Source organism: Tachysurus fulvidraco, chromosome 18, assembly GCF_022655615.1.
Source record: "Tachysurus fulvidraco isolate hzauxx_2018 chromosome 18, HZAU_PFXX_2.0, whole genome shotgun sequence".
In the NCBI taxonomy this organism is placed as follows: Eukaryota; Metazoa; Chordata; class Actinopteri; order Siluriformes; family Bagridae; genus Tachysurus; species Tachysurus fulvidraco.
The window spans coordinates 14,409,698-14,431,314 of NC_062535.1; the positions used below are offsets into that span (position 1 = coordinate 14,409,698).

The 21,617-nt window shown below is 41.0% G+C and overlaps 2 protein-coding genes across 5 annotated transcripts; one reads left to right on the forward strand and one right to left on the reverse strand.

Annotated features, from left to right (window-relative positions):
* Positions 1-1,708: 1,708 nt before the first annotated feature.
* creb1a (cAMP responsive element binding protein 1a) lies at positions 1,709-8,862 on the reverse strand. 4 transcript variants are annotated; one of them, XM_047803449.1, is made up of 8 exons: positions 8,636-8,859; positions 5,882-6,082; positions 5,013-5,159; positions 4,807-4,907; positions 4,563-4,702; positions 4,266-4,448; positions 3,190-3,328; positions 1,709-3,029 (listed from the first exon to the last, which is right to left on the reverse strand). In XM_047803449.1, exons 2-8 carry the CDS (start codon positions 6,029-6,031, stop codon positions 2,885-2,887), a joined length of 1,005 nt encoding a protein of 334 aa, XP_047659405.1. In that variant the 5' UTR covers positions 6,032-6,082; positions 8,636-8,859; the 3' UTR covers positions 1,709-2,884. The 4 variants fall into 4 exon arrangements, with proteins under 4 accessions (XP_047659405.1, XP_027019702.2, XP_047659404.1 ...); XM_027163901.2 differs by having other exon boundaries at positions 5,942-6,082; positions 8,636-8,856; XM_047803448.1 differs by having other exon boundaries at positions 4,807-5,159; positions 5,942-6,078; positions 8,636-8,862.
* Positions 8,863-11,159: 2,297 nt separating this feature from the next.
* On the forward strand, positions 11,160-17,424 carry chmp2bb (charged multivesicular body protein 2Bb). Its single transcript, XM_027163932.2, has 6 exons — positions 11,160-11,332; positions 11,682-11,773; positions 13,304-13,498; positions 13,611-13,713; positions 13,833-13,939; positions 15,845-17,424. Exons 1-6 carry the CDS (start codon positions 11,299-11,301, stop codon positions 15,956-15,958), a joined length of 645 nt encoding a protein of 214 aa, XP_027019733.1. The 5' UTR covers positions 11,160-11,298; the 3' UTR covers positions 15,959-17,424.
* Positions 17,425-21,617: the final 4,193 nt, after the last annotated feature.

The following is a 21,617-nucleotide window of genomic DNA, read 5'->3' on the forward strand; positions in this document are numbered from 1 at the left end:
GACAGATAGATAGATAGATAGATAGATAGATAGATAGATAGATAGATAGATAGATAGAGACAGACAGACAGACAGAGGCAGACATAGATAGATAGATAGATAGATAGATAGATAGATAGATAGATAGATAGATAGATAGATAGATAGATATAAAGATAGATAGATAAATAAATAGACAGATAGATAGATAGATAGATAGATAGATAGATAGATAGATAGATAGATAGATAGATAGATAGATAGATAGATAGATATGAACCATTTGGAGCAAATCATTCAACACAAAGCAAAGCTCTTCTGTAGATGATGTTCAGATGATTGAGAACAGAATTACAGGAAGTCTGAGGAGAAATTATTCTGTGCCTTTTTTTCCTACTTAATGGCATTTTCCTCCTTTTTGTTCTTGATCTTTGATCTTAAAAAACGAGACAAAAGATTTCTGTTTGCTTCCCAGTTCTGGGTCAAAGCTGCATTAATGTTTGCTAAGACAAAGTTACAAACGACAGACTTTAGAGCACTGATTAGAGGCCTCTAATTGCAGGGCCCTGAAAAAAACGACAAGCGGGGGCTAATCAAGAGCACAGGGCTTTGTCTACTGTTCAGCACTTAAACTGCTGTTAAACTGCTGTTAGTGCTTCCAAGTGGTGCAACAGAAAGGCATTTGCCTCATCATTTGGAGATTATGACTCTGAATCCAGATGATGCCACAGCCAACTGTAGCCAAAGGAGCAAACCTGAAGAGGACGGACAGAGATTTCTTCTTGTGTGTTGTGCTGCTCTGCCCTGTGACACAGCAGTCTGAAATCGTGGCTTCGTGCCTCTCCCTGTTTGTGCGCCGTCATGTGATTACAGAGATATGGCTGGAAGGTGAGAACTGGCAGGCGACCATATTAGGGAGAAAATGGGAGTGAAAAACAAGATTACAAACCAAGATCCTTTTTTCTTTAACACAAGGTAACAGCTCATTAGGATTAGCATCACCTCAGGGGTATAAACAGCAAACTAGATATAAATAAAGCAAATGTACAGAAACGGAAATATTTTCCCCCGATGCCGTTTTTCAGGCTTTAATTCTCCGTGTTTGGAAAACGACTTCGGTTAAAAACATCATACTGATCCTTTCCTGCACAGGAAGAGGAGCTCAGATGGCGAGCGTCGGGTCCGAGGAGTCCGTCTTGTCCTCTGAACAGATGCTTTTAGAAAGCTTTCAGCCAAAGGGGGACGACAGCAACGTCATAACATCGAGTCAGATAAATCACCCAATTTATTTAAGGCAGTGTTTCCTAATTTTGGCTCAGTCCTACTACGTATATTCCAGTAGGGTTTTTTTCCCTTCTTATCTTATTTTAATCTTAGATTAAAAAAAAAATAATAATAAAAAGGCCGATGCCCAAATACACTGTGACACACGTCTATTATGATTCGGTGAATTTACATTAATATAATTATGTCAGTTAATTAAAATAAGGAAGAATTAGGAACAGTGTGACCTGAGTTACTACTTTCACCCTGAAGTTGATTATTTTCCTATAACAGAACCTCCAGAAGTATAGTGTCTTGGTTTGCATGTTAAACACACACACACACACACACACACACACACACACACACACACACACACACACACACACACACACACACACACACACACACCATGGCATGCATGATCTACATGCCAAATAACAGAAAATCAGCAAGAACCAATGAATGATGGCTGGAAGAAAACCGGCTCCAGGAGGCAGTTACTCACTGTATTCCATGTGTGTATGTAACACATAATTAAAATTACAACGCATACAGAAAATGACAAAAAAAAAAAAAAAAAAAAAAAGAAAAAGAAAAAAAAGAAGCAGATTTAAAAATAGGATGCATATAATATTGTTTCAGATGGCTACATTCAATGGCAGAAACATAAGATAATATGGGTTTTCATTTCAGCACTGAGAGCTAGATACAGGTACAAAGCTGCCTGTTTTGTTTTGTTTTTAATCTAGGATTCGTTTTTAAAATCCCAGTCGTAGGTATAAAGCAAAATCGTCGCGAGTATAAAAATGAAACAGATTCCAGCACAGAGTGTTGTAGGATTGGGTCCCGTTAGATGAAATGGATAAGAATGGATCCCTAACACGATGAACTTGAGAATAAAAACTGGCGTGAATGATTAAATGTGTTACAATGGACGATAAAAATAGCTTTACAAGCGTAGCTCTTGGATTGAAAAGCGTACAACTATTCGGATTTGGAAAGATCGGACGTCCCGTTTCTTGTAATGCAAAGAATGCGACGACGCCGCAGGCGAAAGAAAGAAGCCAAGCTGCAGGTTAAATGGTAAAACAACCCATAATTGAAGCATTTACATACATGTTCCATAGAATTTCCATATCAAAATAGGGTTCATGTGTTAGTAACCTAAGCAGAGAGAAATTCCAACAGTTGTCTTGTTAATTCACTGAAGTCCCACTTGGTGATATCAGACGAGCGGCGCCTCCCGAAAAGTCAGCGTGATTGAAGAGAGGCGTGGCCATCCGACACGGTGCATCGTGGGAACCGGCTGATTGAAATCGTGACCGCGGTGAAGCAGTCGAGTGTTTTTGCGTCTGCGTTGCCTCGTTAACACGTCTGTTGGTTCGCTCTGGAGTTTTACGTGTCACGAGGTGCTCTTGACTTTTTTTTTAATACAGAACACAATAAAGGCATTCGATTTGAAGAGTTGCTCAGATCTTATAGGCCGATATCTTTTTTTTTTTAAAAAAGGAAGAAAAAAAGACAGATACGAAAAAGAAAAGACTGCTGCCCAGGTGCCGGTGTAAGAGAAAGAGTCACTGTCTCAAAAGGACCTGGGGAAAAGCGCAATATGTCTGCTGTGTGTGTGTGTGTGTGTGTGTTATTCTGATTTGTGACAGTACAAGTCCTTAAGTGCTTTCAGCTCCTCGATGAGGGTTTTGTTCTGGTTTTCCAGCACAGCCACGCGATTCTCCAGACACTTCACGTATTCCTTTTTCTTGCGACGGCACTCCCGCGCTGCCTCCCTGTGGCCGAAACTCAGCATTACACTCAAAGAACACGTTAAATCAGCCTCAGGTTTAACATTTATTATTTTTTTATACCTTGGACACTTGTCCTACTTTCCTATCACAAGCTTCAGACACTGTGCATGTGTGTGTGTGTGTGTGTGTGTGAGAGCTGTACCTGTTCTTCATGAGGCGGACCTCTCTCTTGCGTGTGGCTTCCTCTGCACCTCCCTGACCTGATGTCATCACCACTCCGGGAGTGATGGTGCCTGATGTCGCTGTGCGGATCTGATACGCCTGCACGTCGCCGGACGCAGCTGAGCAGCGTGACAGGAAGACAGGACACATTAGCCATGGAGCAGGATACAAACTACACTAAAGACACACATGAAGCTACGAGTAAAGCGCTACAAAATCTCTCATATCTCTAACAAAGCACAGCTTATAGTAAAAGACCTGCATAATTTGACCAAAACTAATTTTTCTAAAAACAGTTGTAAGATTTATGGCTGGATTTGGATTGATCTCGACTGAGTTTAGGCTAACAATGTGTACTGGCTTCTGCAACATCGCTTTTTCAAAATTTTGCACTGATATCTTGAGCAAAAAATTAAATAAATAAATAAAAAGCGCGAAACGAATATTTTCGTTCCAAGTCATTGTGACTAAAAACCAGCAGCTATTTCAGAAAACGGTTCCTTGCTGATTTTAGAAAGTGGGAGAAAAAAAATTTGCCAATTTAGTCCTGAGGCTCGAAGAGGAACATGGCGTCTAAAATGCAAGAGTGATTTGTTAACGTTATCGAGCCGGAAGATTTTGCCACGTGAGATTCTCGGTCGTTCTATTCTGTACTTGATTTAGAGTTAGTCAGCAGCTGCTCCTCTATTTCTTATATGAAATGAAATAAATGAATAAAACCAACAACAACAAGCAGCTTACTGACTGTTACAAAGCACAGGCACTACAGACTGCTTCCATAAATGCTAAACATGTGTCACGCCACAGGAACTTCGACGATTAAAGACGCTTTTTAAATCTATTTATCTGGAGTGACCACCGTACAATTCCACGTGGACGTCACTATAGAAATGAGCGCTTTGATATGAAACTGGGATGTGTCTGAAAAGCTGTTACAGAACATTAATTAAGGCTTCTGACCATGTGAGTAGTAAACAGTGTGTTCGACATCCTGTATGGACTGTGATTAGTCTGTGATTAATCCCACGTGTGAGTCTATACAGATGAGCTGCTCACCCTGCACCACCACTTGGTTACTGGGCACCAGGATCTGCTGGCCGTCACTGGTCTGAGCGTACTGCAGGATGGTGGCGCCTGACTGGGCCCCTGCTGTGTTTGTCATCGTCAGAGTCTGCAGGCCTTGAACACCGTCTGTGCCGTTATTGGCTAGCTGGATGGCTCCGCCTTGTGTGATGGCGACTGAGAGAGGCAATGGAGCAGAAAGACTTTCAGACGGTGAACTAATCCCTAATACGTGTATGATATGAACTGGTTATCATGCAGTACTTAAAACCATCTCATGGTCTCACTCACTGTACTGTCCACTGCTGGTCTGGTAAATGGGGGTGGGCACGGTGACCGTAGTTATGGCTTGTGCCGATTCCTCTTCGTTTTTCTCCTCCTCTATCCGAGGCACGGCCGGAGTGTCCGAGGACAGATCGTTTAAGATTTTTCTGTGTTGGAAAGCAAAGAATCGAATTTAAACAATGCTAAACAAAAGATGACCTACAAAGACGTGAGAGCTTCGAGGCGATAAGGGTAGGAGAAAGCGGCAGACCTGTATGAGGGCCGCCTGGAGAGGATCTCCCTTCTTTTCTGGGTGTCTGTCACACTGTCAACTGACTCCTGCGAGTCCTCGCTCTCAGCAATGGTGGAGATCTGAGAGCAAATGGGGGGGGGGGGGGGGTGAGAGTCAGTCAGTGAGAAAAAAAAAAAAACAGCCCTGCAGGAATGCAGCAATGCAGGAAGTCTCGCCTGTCTCACCTGTACGGTTTGGACCTGGGGAGACTGGATGACGGACGGCTGAGCGGCCTGGATCACCCCGTGAACCTGCACCGTCTGACCGTTAGGCAGCTGCACCAGCGTGACGGTGGGCCCGGTGGCTGAGGCTTGGCCCGCTGCCATGGAAACCTGCATCTCACACACACACACACAGAGTTCAGAAATGTTTTTACAATGACACGGTACTGTAATGAAGAACTATCTTTATGCTGTAGGTACTGGGCAAACAAAACACCACAAGTTAAATACACTACTACTAACAACATTGTCTAATCAACTAGTGCACAGCGTCAAAACTTTCCTGGGTCTGCAAGGTCTGATATGTTTAGATGTTAAATAACATTTAGGGAAGGAGTCTCCAGTGTCAGCACATCCCACCATGGGAAAGCCCTCAGGTTTTGCGTTTTCCCAGTAACATGACAAGCCGCATGTTTTTGTCTTATTCGCTTTGAGACTGTTTACATCTGCCAGCTTAATTGATAACAGGAAGCAATTATGTTTTCTTGCTACATTCTTACACGGACCTATAAATAGACCAAAAGTTTATTGCTGTGGTAGAAGAGACATAAAACTCTTCATGGTGGATTACTAACACATCGCCCCTTGCTTAAAAATCAGTATTTAAAAAGCGAGGACTCCAGAGATCCAGTGATGATGACGCGCAAAGTCTGAGATCATCTGATCAAACTGATCTAAAGTGCCACCCTTGTTGACCCAGGGGTAGTTTATTGCCTCGGGTTTGTTAAGAGACATTCATAAATTTCTGAAGAGCAAAAAAGAACGGAGTTGAAATCTCCAAAACTTTTCTAGTATCACATGATAGTAAAGGTTCGAAAATCGTCTTCACATACACACACGCTTTCTAATTCTTCTCCTCCGGCAGCGTGGTGTAGACGAAGCATCCGGCTCACCTGTGCCAGGGTGGCAATCTGCTGCGTATCTGTCTCGGAGACAGCGGTCTCGCTGCCCTGCTGCACGTCTGCTCCTGCGTCCATGGTCATTTAGAAAAGCCGCAGTGGGAAAACGAGGTGGACTTGGTTAGCACGACCTGCCTGAGGAGGGGACAAGGCATTTACACCCGAGTCACTTCACATGTTGTGGACTTCACAAAGCGGCTAACATCCAGGCAGAGAACAAAAACAGGACACGTTCCTATTGGGGTGTTTTTAGATTTAATGAGTTGTTTGATGAATAAAAATGTTATCTATATGTTTAATTGGAATCAAATACATTCAGTCAACTAAAGGTGTGTTCGGTGCCTCGGTGGAGAAACGAAATCTTAAATACTCTTTTGGCATAATGTCAGAAAAACAGCTAAGTGTTTGCTGGAGGCAAATAATACAAATGTGTGCTGATTTCTGCATAATGATAACTGGTGTAAAACACGTGGCCAAACGATCACTGGTTTGTTTTTGTTGTAGGTGCTCAAGATAATTAGTAATAATTAGTCAGATTAATTATTTAGAAAGGGTATCCATATAACTATACAGTAGTGTATCTAATATATATATATATATATATGGAAAGTGTCTCCAGTGGCAGTTTTCTGACAGTAAAAAGTAAAGTTCTGATATGTGAAGGACTATAGGGATAACATTCGTGTTATTAAAAGTTCAAATTTAAACATTTAATGTAAACTGGGGAAAAAAACGATTAACACCTGTGTAGCTAAGAGAGAAAAATCACTGCTTATGGTGAGACGACGAACACGGTATGTGATGCAGTAAACATGCTTCTTAACCCATTAGACCTGTAACTGTGGCGTACAGGTTTATATGTCGAAGTGTATCAGGTTGGTAGTAATAAAACAGGACAGTAATAAACCACTTGGGAATATCATGGTCTGTGGGTCACATAACAGTCTTTATTTGTTTAGTTCATGTGTGAGGTGATAACTGCTGTCTGGTTTTCTCCTTGAGCAATTAGCTTAGAATAGAAGTAGTTTTGCTAAATATGGGAGTGTCGTTATTTGTTTATGAAACCAGATCTGTGCCATATTTGGGAGGGATGTTAATAAATAAAATATAAATATACGCCGTAAACCCAGATGCAACATTTCTTTGGTGTTGTTTTGATCTTTTTTTTATCCTACAACAGCTAAAGATCTGGGTGAGTGAAGGCTTTCTCTCAGAGTTGCACAAAACCACCCAGTGAATCATTTCAAGCGATCACGATCTCCAGATGATGGGGGCAAATGCTTTGCGCTTTTAGTCTGTGCACTTGTTAGTCAGTAGTAGATACTTCATAGTCTGGGTCGGTTCTAAATCGGTTATCTTGGCACAGATCTGATCAAATCTGATCAGTTCTGGTATTGCACCATTGTGACGTGTTTTACCTTTGGCCCAAATCCAATGCTCCATATATCGATTGCCCGGGGTATTAATATACCTGGTCATGAACTGCATATGCTGGATGAAGTCAATGACATATATAATGCTGGGATTTATCATAATTACAGTTACTCTAGATTAAAATGTAGCCTACAGTGAATTTATTTATTGATTTAAGAAAATGTGTTTGTTGTGAATTTTGCAACAGTGCAATACAATTAGTCCGCCATGAAGACGACTTGTATCTTTTGGCGCCTTTTTTTTTTTTTTTACTTCCGCATACACACACAGAGACGAAAAAAAGTACTCACTATAAAGAATCGATTCTTTTGAACTACTCGTTCAAGTGAATCGACGAGCAACTTTGATTCATCGATTCGTAGCTGGATTTAAAAAAACCATGATATAATCAAATCAACAAGGCACTATACAAACCCCGTAGCAATTAACCCTAAAGATTATATATATATATATATATATATATATATATATATATATATATATATATATATATATATATTCATATATTCGTGTTGGTGAGTCGATTCGTCTTAAAGAACCGCAACGACTCCGCTCATAAATGTCATTCAATCCAGGTCGGGTTTTCACATGAAATAAAAAAAAAAAACACGACTAACTATAAAACATACACGCGTAAATAAAATCATCAGTTTGCAAGGTGTATTAAAACAACGATACAAACGAGTCACTAATTCATATTTGTCTAACGGTGGAACCGTTTGTGTACTTTTGTTTGTTTATTTTTAACCAAACGGACGATATGTTTAGGTGCAGTTCTGAGATCAGTCCGTAAAATACAGCTTGATGTTACATCTGAAGAGTTTTAAACACTTATGTGTTGTTCTGTAACGTATAGTTAGCAGGCTAATGCTATATATAGTTATATGTATGTATATATATGTATGTGTACATGTACTCTTCCATGGTTAGCTATTTCAGCTAGCCAGCTAATGCTGCGCGCTCGTGCGCTAATAAACATTCTCCTGGTGGCTATAAGCTAGCCGTTGGTTTGATCGTTGATTTATACTTTAAATCTCAACTTTGCTGATTTAAAGTGTGTGTTTTGAACACGGCTATATTTCTAGGCTTCCCCCCGGTTTAGTATGACTGAGTCGTTGACTAAAAGCGGCTCGGTGTAGCTTGTGTGTGAAACAACAACATGCCCGCAACCGCCGCCATGATCGCTTTGTGTAAGGAAACGCCATGGCTGAAAACTAGACGCGCGTTTATTTGCGTTGCGTATCTCCTCCTTACCCGGTCACGGACTCGCTTACTCGCTCTCTGTTCTCGCGTCACTCCCGGGCCTCCGGAGCTCCACTTTTTATTCAGTCCGACACGTAAGAGCCCGCGTCAGGGTACACCTCCGCCGCGTCACCGCAGACAACAACAACGCGAGCAAGGACGAAACTGCGGCACGACTCTCTAATCGGGAACTCACGGAAAGTCCCGAGCGAGCACGAAGATTCACGAACAACGACACGAAGCTCGGCCGGAAATTCACGAAGGCGTCGTGCTTATGCTGCGCATGCGTGAAAACTTGAGACGTGATTGGATCAAGACAAAGCACTTTAGAGCATTTTTATTATTATTATCAGAACCACAATAAAGAGATTTATTGCCAAGTATGTTTTAGTGTCATACACAGAGACAACAACAAAACACAGACAAATAAAAAATAACATGAGGATAAAAAAACGATGATATTCCTTTATTCGTTCCACAATGGGGAAATTTCTCTGTTACAGCAGCAAAGTATATATATAAAGAATAAAGACATAATATAATATACAGTATATACAAAAACAAAAATGTATGAAAAGAGTAGTGGTTACACTGAAGACATATTCAATATTGCACATTTTTAAAAATTTTTGTTATTGCACATGTTTAAAATGCTTTGTTAATTGTTTATTATTGCAGTGAAACAGTGATAACATTGTGTATTATCGTGACTGGTTCACTGGTAGCAGCTTTGATTGTACAGTCTAATAGCAGCAGGGAGAAAAGACCGTCATACAGGGGAGGGGGTAAATGTACATATGTAAATACAAATAAAAAAAATAATAAATTTTGTGGAGTTGTGCTATAGATGTGAGAATGGAATAGATGGAGTTGGTAACAAATATTTGTGACTGGTTGTGCTGGTATTTGGGGCTCTGTATTGCTGGGTAGATGGTAAAAGTTCAAAATGTGGATGACTTGGATGTGAGATGTCCAGAGAGATTTACTGAGACATTTTCCTCACTCAGGATATATACGGAGCTTGAAAAAATATCTAGTCAAAATTATTTAAGGAGGACAGATATTATTATTATTATTATTATTATTATTATTATTATTATTATTATTATTATTATTATTATTATTATATTAAAAATATGTAACAAAAAATGGAAACAAACTGCAAACAAGGCCCTTTTGAATGTTGTTCAAATGTGCAAGAAAAGTGTAAAAGTCATAAATGCAATGTGCTATGATACAAAGTGCAGGGCAGGATTCATCCATTAGATTTGTATTCAGGTTTCAGTTTTAGACTTTAATTGAGTACATTTGAAATATATATAGTTTATTTACTAGATGGACCTAAGATCAGAGATTTGTCATGGTTAATTCAGGTTAGACAGTTATGTTTTGGGGCTGTAGTACGAGTTTCATACCAAACTGTAAACAATCCGTTACACATTATTCTGGAAAGTCCCCCTCTCCACATACACATTAAAAGTCTGTGTTTTAGTCAGGTTTTAATTTCATTAGAAACATTAAAATAAATGATTACAGTGAATCATTAAATTAAATAAAAACAGTAAATGACTATTGGTCTTTATAATTGTTGCATTATTCAAATGGTGATGACGTCACATGCTCGTCTCCCGAATACTCTCGAGGAAGTTCCCCACATTGGGCTGAGTGTTTTGATATGTCACGTGTCTATGTTTTGCTAATTATTTTTGTCATTTGACGTCACGTGACGTGACCAGAATACACGTGAGGCAATTCTCATTGTGCTGAGTGTTTTGATATGTCACATGTCCATGTTGTAAAAAGTTTTGATTTTGCATATTTTGTGGGCGGGGCTGCGGCACAACCGAAAGGCCAGTCGGTACACCAATTTAAACCTTTGTTCAGAGTATCGCCCTAAAGGAGCTGGCCGAGTTTGGTGTAGATAGTACGAAATCTTGTAAAAGTTTATAATGGGAGTCTATGGGGAAAAGGCCACTTTGAGACCCGGTACCGGAAGTACCGGAACTCGGATCGCTTAGAAAAGTAATAGCAACAAACTTTAGACCAGGGTCTATAACGTATCCGAATTTGGTGCATGTGTCTCAAAAGCCCTAGGAGGAGTTACTCTCGATAAATTTTTGTCTAAGCTTAAATAGGAAAACAGAATGTTGGCTTCTACAAAGCGACATAATTATAGTTGTGGGTGTCTCCGTTCCCTTGGTTACATAGTTTTGACGCAAACTCCACTGCATTGCATTGTGGGTAGCCCACCTTCCTGAGAAAGGTGTATATTTTGGACATAAGTATATAAATATGTTAATAATATATTTATATATATGTGTGTGTGTGTGTGTGTGTGTGTGTGTGTGTGTGTGTGTGTGTGTGTGTGTGTACAAATATATTGTAAAAGCATATATCTCAATGAGGAACACAAAAACATCTTTATTTTCGTTTCTGGATATAACGATTTTGATTGGTCAATTTTAAAACACGACACAAATATACACCAATCAGAGATTCGCGTTTGTATCTTTGTCCCGCCTACTGGGGAAAGAACCAGGAACTAGTTCGGTATGTCATTTTATCAGACGGCACAGAAGTAGCAGAAAGTCTTATAGAAGGATTTGTTTCGTAGTGTTTTTTTTTCGGTTTGGAAGATATTTAAATAATTTAGATTTAGATAATTTAAATTTATTATGGCGTCTCTGTTCAAGAAGAAGACGGTGGATGGTGAGTTAATAGCCGATATGAGACCGTTTGGATATAAAAACAAGCCAAGCTTGAACTAGCCGTTTGAGCTAACAACATTGTTTATGGCTATAATTTGGGTGTAACTTCAGTTTCTTGGTCTTGTATGATTCAGATTACTTCATAATCACACAGATAACCTATTATTATTTCCCTAAAGTGCGATCAGTGTCAAGTTTGTCACTTCTGTTGGATATTTTGAAAGAGTTCTTGATATTTCACACATCATTGTTGTAAAGAAAAGTTCATTTCAGACAGAAATCAAGAGGTCTAGGAACTGTCTGAGTTCCTCTACACCAAAGTAATGGCTCTATGTTGCCATGTATTACAGATGTTATTAAGGAACAGAATAAGGAGCTGAGAGGAACACAGAGGCAGATCACTCGAGACAGAGCTGCACTGGAAAAACAGGAAAAACAACTGGTAAGAGACACCAGACACCTCCCTCACATTCACACTATCACTCAAAGCAGCTGGAGAAACAATTTGTTATATTTCTGCTATTACAGAAAGTTTCTGTATGGAAATAAGTCCACGAAACGATCACCGGTGGCCCAGGAAGTCTATCATAAATCTTTAATGCTGTTACATGATGCAAATCCACCTTTTATTAAAGCTATTATATTCTATTTAAGACCGCTATTACGGTAGCTATTTAATACCGAATGTTTCTTTTCGATCAAATCGAACGGGTTTAAACGCAAAAGCCGATAATCGCTCGGACCCGATGCGTGGGACGTTGAGGACTAGAAGGATCTGTGACGAATAAAGAGGAAATTACTAATGCACACGTGTTGTTGATAATGAAAGAACTCTGTTCAGAGAAGGTCAATGGGGTTTATTTTACAATCCTGACTACAAAAGAGAGGGTTGAGAGTCGATTACGGTGCATTTGCATTGAAAAGTTTTGTATTTGTTTGCTGTGGATGCAAGTGAACAAGTCAGCAAGGGAATGTTAGTGGGTCTGTCTCAATCTGCCCCCTACTTCAGTAGTCAGGGAGTCAGCCATTTTAAGCTGTCTGTCGCTTTCTCTGTCTGTCTGTCTCTCTTTCTCTCTCTGTCTTTCTGTCTGTCCCTCTGTTTGTCTCTATGTCTCTCTGTCTGTCTGTCTCTCTTTCTCTCTCTGTCTGTCTTTCTGTCTGTCTCTATGTCTGTCTGTCTGTCTGTCTGTCTGTCTCTTTCTCTGTCTGTCTGTCTTTCTGTCTGTCTATTTGTTTCTCTCTCTCTGTCTGTCTTTGTCTGTCTGTCCCTCTGTCTGTCTGTTTGTCTCTATGTCTCTCTGTCTGTCTCTCTCTTTCTCTGTCTGTCTTTCTGTCTGTTTGTTTCTCTGTTTGTCTCTCTCTTTCTCTCTCTCTGTCTCTCTCCGTCTGTCTCTCTCTCTGTCGGCCCCTCTGTTGGTCCGTCCGTCTGTCTGTTCGTCTGTCTGTCTGTCTGTCTGTTCGTCTGTCTGTCTGTCTTGTCTTTCTTTTCTTGATATGCCAAAAACTCACTCTTAAGCAGTTTATTTAGCTTCTTATGGTTTAGAATGGTTTGATTTAATTTTCTCTAACAGTACCAGCAGGATTATATTAATGTACTCGTTCTAACACATTTTATAACGGATTAAAACATGTCTAATGGTGTATTTGGTGTTAATGAGTTTTCTGTGAGAAAATGTTCTTGGGGTCTTCAGGGGAAAGTCTACGTTTCATACTGCACTGTTTTTGTCTTGTTAATAAAGGAAACGACAGGAAGTCATTTGTTTGAAATGAAATTAAATAAAAAAATGGATTGGGAAGTACAATGTTTTGACCGTATTAATGAATTAAAAGTCTAATAATCATTAAATATGGAATGAGAGGAATAAAACAGAGCTGCTGTCAGAAAATAACTTTTCTTCTGGAAAACCCCAGTGTAACGAACACTACGTAGGGAACTGTACTATAACCATACTGTCTCTTCTCCATGGAACAGGAGATGGAGATAAAGAAGATGGCCAAAACGGGGAACAAGGAGGCGTGTAAGATCCTGGCCAAACAGCTGGTCCAGCTGAGAAAACAGAAGACAAGGACGTACGCCGTCAGCTCCAAAGTCACGTCCATGTCCACTCAGACCAAACTCATGAACTCCCAGATGAAGATGGCAGGAGCCATGGGTACCACAGCTAAAGTACAGTAAAGTTCTCCTACACGTACCTTATCAGACGATTCGCATATGTACCTGTTAAGTGTTTTATCGGTTGGCGAACGCATTAATATTTAACATCCGTGTCTCTTTCCAGACGATGCAAGCAGTCAATAAGAAGATGGATCCTCAGAAGACTTTACAGACAATGCAGAACTTCCAGAAAGAAACAGCCAAGATGGAGATGACCGAAGAGATGAGTACGTGTTTTTTTACATCCCCTTTCATTTTTAACCTCTAAAACCCCTTCGTCGATTCATGTGAACTCAATCAGGCGTAGAAGGTAACGATCACACTCTGGTTGCTCTCTGCTCTTCAGTTAACGACACGCTGGACGACCTCTTCGAGGACTCGGGAGATGAGGAAGAATCTCAGGACATCGTGAACCAGGTGCTGGATGAGATCGGCATCGAGATCACGGGAAAGGTGAGCGTGCCGTGGTGGTTCATAGGTGGCTGAGATTTTTTTAAAAAAAAAGTTGAATAACCACGTTAATGTTTATTATTAAAGGAGCAATATCTAATATCCAGTCAGCCAATCACGTGGCAGCAAAAGCTTCACTTAATCGTTCACAAGATTCAAGAGTTTATTGTCATATGTACAGGAAACAGTCTGTTACACCATACAGTGACGAGGACATTAAAAAAGATGTAAATTACAAATAAAATGAGTGCAAATGAGTGCGTTGCTTTTCTGCTCAGTATGATTGTGCTTATATAAGGTACCGTACCCTTCCTCGACTGCCAGCCCAGCCATCACACTGGTCCCTGTCTCATCAGCAAGGTGTTTCTGCCCACACAACCATCGCTCTGCTGTCATGTGTCAAAAGCATTTTCTGAAATATTCCAATAAGCAAACCTGGCACCGAGGTCTCAGAGATCTTGACTCGTTCACATATCTGATGTGAACATTACCCGAAACTCATGGCGTGTATTCTGTACTCCATGTGATTGGTTGATTTGTAGAACTCAACAAATGAGTCGATCCTAATAAAGTGTCTGATTTTAATGCCCTGTAGTTAAAATATATACAGCAATAGTTCCCATTTGCTGACTAAATTGAGCGTCCTGTTATAGGTCTGTGTTTGTCTCTTTAAGGTGTCCCCAGGTATATTTTTGTCTCTTTAGGGTGTCCCCAGGTATATTTTTGTCTGTTTCGGGTGTCCCCAGGTCTATTTTTCTCTCTTTAGGGTGTCCCAGGACCTGTATTTGTCTTTTTAGGGTGTCCCAGGACCTGTATTTGTCTTTTTAGGGTGTCCCGTGGTCTGTATTTGTCTTTTTAGGGTGTCCCCGGGTCTGTATTTGTCTTTTTAGGGTGTCCCCGGGTCTGTATTTGTCTTTTTAGGGTGTCCCAGGACCTGTATTTGTCTTTTTAGGGTGTCCCGTGGTCTGTATTTGTCTTTTTAGGGTGTCCCCGGGTCTGTATTTGTCTTTTTAGGGTGTCCCCGGGTCTGTATTTGTCTTTTTAGGGTGTCCCCGGGTCTTTATTTGTCTTTTTAGGGTGTCCCCGGGTCTGTATTTGTCTTTTTAGGATGTCCCCGGGTCTGTATTTGTCTTTTTAGGGTGTCCCCGGGTCTGTATTTGTCTGTTTCGGGTGTCCCCGGGTCTGTATTTGTCTGTTTCGGGTGTCCCCGGGTCTGTATTTGTCTGTTTCGGGTGTCCTCGGGTCTGTATTTGTCTGTTTCGGGTGTCCCCGGGTCTGTATTTGTCTTTTTAGGGTGTCCCCGGGTCTGTATTTGTCTTTTTAGGGTGTCCCCGGGTCTGTATTTGTCTGTTTCGGGTGTCCCCGGGTCTGTATTTGTCTGTTTCGGGTGTCCCCGGGTCTGTATTTGTCTGTTTCGGGTGTCCCCGGGTCTGTATTTGTCTGTTTCGGGTGTCCCCGGGTCTGTATTTGTCTTTTTAGGGTGTCCCCGGGTCTGTATTTGTCTTTTTAGGGTGTCCCCGGGTCTGTATTTGTCTTTTTAGGGTGTCCCCGGGTCTGTATTTGTCTTTTTAGGGTGTCCCCGGGTCTCCTTTTTGTATCTTTAGGATGTCCTCGGGTCTCTTTTTGTGTCTTTATGGACATATTTTACTGCTTTACATAAAGCGTTTATCTGCTCATTTACTCAGAACAAGAATTTCTCTTAGCATGTTTTCCATCTTGATAATGACCCAAAATGAGTCTCTACATCACATAAACCACAGCTCATTTCCTTTTATTTCATTCATACGATAGACATCGTAAGATCTCTTGAGTGCTTCACTATCCTGATGTGTTGATCTCCTGCTGCGTCACGACTATGATTTAAAAAAAAAAAAAAAGATGTAACGGTTCTCTGGTTTTCCTCTTCAGATGGCCCACGCTCCCGCTGCCAGCCGAAACAAACCCGCCGCCTCCACATCCAAAGCAGATGGGATATCGGACGAGGAGATCGAGAGACAGCTAAAAGCTCTCGGAGTGGACTAACGGCGTAGACGTACCTCTCGGATTTGCCTGGCAACACACACACGTACACATACACACACACATACACACTACTGAACTCTCAGCCTTGACATTTACAGTCACTTCAACATGCCTACTTCTCGGGGAAAAAGTGTCACAACAGGAAAATTCAATCCCATTGTCACGACAGCACTGTAACGACGAGCCATTCGAATTGTGCTAAAAGAAATAATCAAATAGCATTTACATTTTTAGCAAATAAATAAATATATGTATACACACACACACACACACACCGATTTGGATGCATGCTTGCCATATACCTACCTGGGTTTATTCGCTGTTGTAAAAATCCATTAAATATATTGACTGTATAGCGGAACGCATAAGAGGTTGAGAGCAAATCATAAAGCAAAAAAAAAAAAAAAATTCTTTTACTTTCGCTGAAGTCTCTAGAGAGATCTACCTCCAATGACAGAATAGCGGCACTCTACTTCGGGAGCGTCTTTCTTCTTTTATACTTTTCTTAGTGTTCACGTCTTTATTTTTTTCTTATTAAAAAAAAAAAAACACACACGTCTCCGATCCCGGCACATCAGTAGCACATCTTATTTAAAGCGACTTCCAAAATCCCAGCCATAGTCGAGTGATTTATCCCTATGTCTCCCAGCTACCCGTCTGTCTGATTGCTTTCACCGGATTGATTTTTTTTCTTCTAATAGGGTTTCAGTCGAATAACGACGAATAAGAGCTAACGAAGCGTGAAAATCAGCAGTATGCATGACCAAGTTAGATAACTTCCTCGCTGTCACTCATCTTTTTTTTTCTTTCTTTCTTCTTCGTCTTCTTTTTTTGCCAAATCTTCACCACAGCTTCATTAAAAAAAAGAACGAAGGACAAGACACGACGTGTTTTAAACAGTCGCCGTCGCTCTCTTAAGTTGCCGCCGTCCGTTAAGCTCGCTGTAAGAGTGCCGAGAAGAAGCCTCGGTAGATTCCAGGCCAACATCATCGAGGTCAGTTTGGATGTGAGAAATACAGCTTCTTATTATCTTATTGAGAAGGAGTTGTCGGATGAAGGATCAATAACCCCTAATACCCCCTCAAACACCCCCACGAGCCTGTTGTTTTGAGTCGCTAAATCTAATTCAAACGTTTATCATCGCCGAGGCCGAGCGCAGCCTCACAGCGAGGTGGTTTAATTAAAATCATAATCTGCAACGGGATTTCATTAACAACAGCTCCGTTTGAATCTAATTTTAAACCCGTGCCAGGCACAATCCATCGTGTCTTAAGACTCCTTCTGATAGTCTTTATAAATGTGTAAATAGTACAAGATGATTTATTGTTTTCTCTCTCACTTTTTTTTTTATTCATAGCCATATTTATCAGACTTGTTAGGGAATACTGAGATTTCTTCAACAGTTATGGGAGAATTGTTTTTTTTTTTTTTTCTTGTTAACCACGAATAAAGCACCTTTTTACCTACACCGTCTTTTGTACGTCTCGTTTTAAGTAGCATCTTGTTTATACTTCAGTCGTGACACCAGAGGGCAGTGTGTAAGCACAGGGAACCGTTCCAGCATCCAGAGATTCGGAGACGGGGACAAACGCAGGGATAGTAATCCAAAGACAATTCGAGCTTGCTCTAATGTTGCAGTGTAACATTACTTTATGCTGTAAAGAGACGAGAAAAGTTCAACTCGATGCAAATGTGGAGCGACTCGGCGCAGCGACTACCGACGGGAGTGAAGACACGTAACACATAACCTCTTCATCTGGTATATGATATGATGCAGATACATGCTGCTGATTTTTAAATACAAACACCAAACCTCCCTTCAGTTTGATTCATTTTAGCACCAAGGAATAATTTGGAATGCTAGTTGCTCTGCCCACTGTTCAATGTTATCACCATGGCAACCAGTAGTAGGGAAAGGAACACCCATTCCAGACTTCATAGATCGTACGTAGATTTTGAATATACAAGTCTTAATGCTCAATTCGGATATTTTGCTCAGATCTGATTTTTTTGTTTGGCTGTTCACATCACCTTTTAAAATGTGGCCTATATCAAATACCAGTGTGAACCGTTTGCTTTTTCGAACTGACCCGTACGCGCAAACGAACAATAACTATGATGTCACACGCAGCCGCCGTTGCGTTAAAGTTGGCGAGGTTATGGAGGAAGTAAGCATTTTTGCTTTTCTTTCTAAATGTTTGTGTAATGGCAGCACCGAGACACGGTGTTTTGAAACTTTTCGGATGTCGAGGGCAACTTTTGATTATTTGATCCATTTTGTAGGCGTAGTCACGTTTGTGTGCGTACTCGCCGGCGCACAATTATGACGAATGTCGATGTTGATTGACGTAAAAGTCGCATCAAATCCGCCTTGGTTGTTCACACTGCAGCCACATTGGAAAAAATCAGATTTGGGTCTGATTCAGGACCACATATGGAAGTGGTCTGAATCTGATTTGAAAAAATCTGATCTGGGCCAGATTTGAGTGTTCACACTACTCCTGAAGGAGTCTGACCTGGTCACTTAACCCTGAAAAAAAATCAGATTTGGACCACTTTTACCTGCAGTGTGAAAACAGGGCCTTAAAGGTGCAATCTGGAATCCATCCAAAGATCTTGTTTAGCCAACAGACAAGCTTCAAGCTAATCTTTAAAAGATGGGATATGGCAAAGTTTTTTCAAACACACTGTGTGATTGACTACACTGACCTACGAGTTCATCAGAAACACGTTTACACCTGCGGATAGCCAATCAGCCAATCGTGTGACAGCAGAGCGATATAGAAACTCATGAAGGTGCAGGTCAAGAGCTTCGGTTTATGTTCACATCAACCTACTGACTAAGAGACCGAGGTGGGAGTAAGTCACATGTGCAAGTCACAAGTAAGTCTCAAGTCATGAATGTCAAGTCAAAGTCTAGTCGAGTCTTTTTTTAATATTTGTCAAGCAAGTCTCAAATTTGCGACTTGTCTGACCCGAGTCAAGTCGAGTCCCCCGTCTCTGAATCATTTAACTCAATTCCGAGTCAAGTCTCAAGTCATGAATGTCAAGTCAAAGTCAAGTCGAGTCTTTTTTAATATTTGTCAAGCAAGTCTCAAATTTGCGACCGAAGTCTGACTCGAGCCAAGTCTTATGACTCGAGTCCCAGATCTCTGCTAAGAGATGGTGCTGTTTTGATTCTTTCAGAATCATCTGAGATGTTCAAGCAGTTTCTAGAGATGAAAACAGAACAAGGGAACATCCAGTGAGAATATCCAGTCTTTACAGCTGTAGTGAGCAGAGAAGCATATCCGAGCATATAAACTTCAGTGGGTAACAAAGCAAAAGAACATACTAGGGTCCAATCCCGACAGCCATGAGGAATCCGAGTCCACATCTGCCCGATACTTACTCAAAACCTGGTAAAAGATTTGCCACCATTTGACATTGTGGTAAATAAAAACCAACAACACATCAACTGGTTAAGGCTCTGGGATGTTGATCAGGGGATCGGGGTTCAAGGCCCAGCACAGCCAAGCTACCACTGCTGTGACCCTCAACCCTCCCTGCTCCATCATAGCTGCCCCTGAACTCTGACCCCAACCTCCTCAGATGGGGTATGTGAAGAAAAGAATACCACTGTGCTGTAATGTACTGTATATGTGGTGATAATAAAGGCTTCTTCTTCTTCTATCTTGTAACTAGAAAAGTGTCAAACCATCACAACTGGTTATAATGTGACAACGTCAAACAAGAGGGTCGGTGGGTTTAGGAGAAAAATGGCATTCTCTGTGTGATGATCCCTGTGAAGATGGTTTTCCAGCTGAAATTGATACCATCAGTTTCTCCATCAGTGACCATTTCTTCATATTCACTTCATAACAAAATAGACTTCATGTTAAACTGAAATGGATTTCCTGGTTACACAATCACGCTTCTGTTTTTTTTTCTTAATATAATACGCAGCTATAGAAGAGGAAGTGATTTTTTTTATGATTTATCACACAATCAGGTGTCCCCCAGATCAGGATGTGTTTCCTTTTAGAAGTTTCAAAGCACCGCCGTCATCTCTGGCTTAATCGATTGGGGTCGGTTTAAAATGTATCATTTGTAATGTATTTTTCCTGTAAAGCTGCTTTGCTATGTAAATACAACGGAGTCTAATTAAAACGCTCCTAAAGAAAAACCTAATGGCGTCGCATTTCTTTAATTTAACTTAATTTTATTTAACATCTTCTCTAAACGGGGGCACGGTGACTTAGTGGTTAGCACGTTCGCCTCACACCTCCAGTGTTGTGGGTTCGAATCCCTCCTCCACCTTGTGTGTGTGGAGTTTGCATGTTCTCCCCGTGCCTCGGGGGTTTCCTCCGGGTACTCCGGTTTCCTCCCCCGGTCCAAAGACATGCATGGTAGGTTGATTGGCATCTCTGGAAAATTGCCCATAGTGTGTGTGTGTGTGTGTGCCCTGTGATGGGTTGGCACTCCGTCCAGGGTGTATCCTGCCTCGATGCCCGATGACGCCTGAGATAGGCACAGGCTCCCCGTGACCCGAGAAGTTCGGATAAGCGGTAGAAAATTAATGAATGAATCTTCTTTAAACTGACTTCACTTCTTGACGACAGGGACTAACGAGCTGGTCCACCTACACGCAGTGTGATGTGATTCCCCACTGAATAAGCATCAATAAAACGCTAACGCATGTGCGCCTATCGCACACTCCACTTCTAATATGCTCTCATTTTGAATGACATTTCTCCGAGGATCTTTTTCCGTATGCTCTGCTTCATAGCTAACGAATACGATCTTATAATGTACTTCTGTTATCATGTTAATTACTGAGATTTGTTTTTGGAGAAGGAGAAGCTCTACAAGCTGAAAAAAAAAGACTGCAATAAAAAGCACCTGTGATTCATTCATCAAGAAAACATCCCCATCTTATCGATCGCTCCGAATCAATCGGCATGCCCTTAAACATAGTGAGCTTTCATAGATTTCTGGATCAAGATTTATAGAACGCAGAAATTAAGGAATCATCCAGGCACCAATTAAAGACGATCTTTAGCTTGGGTTTTGGAGTAAAAATGGTCAAGTTGTCAATGTTTGGTACAGAAGCGCGTCGCTATCAAGGCATCGCAAAGCTTTAAAAATGCCCTCAGGGACACACACTACACTGGATGAAGGTTATAAACCTTATAATGTATTTCGATCAACTTATTAAAAATTATATTGTTGCGGTTTAAGATTTGAACTCACTCTAACACAGATTTACGTTGAGCTACTACTATTATGCCGGTTGGAGATTTCTGCGTGCTGCATGCACATGTTTTTTGACCCTGCAACATTTTGTTCTGTTGCAAGAGAAGTGAAAAACGTTGGAGGCATTCGCCATGTGTCATCCACCATCTGTCTTAGATAGCTTCTGGCTTTGGTTTGAGCCATTATTAAACATATAAAAAAAAAAAAAAAGCTCAAATCACAAACTGGTGTGTCACGGTCTTCTTCATCATCGGAGAGGTGGCGGTTCAAGTGGTTATGGCTCTGGGTTGTTGATCAGAAGAACGGGGTGCAAGCCCCAGCACTGCTAAGCTGCCACTGTTGGGCAATTGAGCAAGGCCTTTAACCCTCCCTGCTCCAGGAGTGCTGTATCATAGCTGCTGACTCCCAACCTCATCAGTTGGGG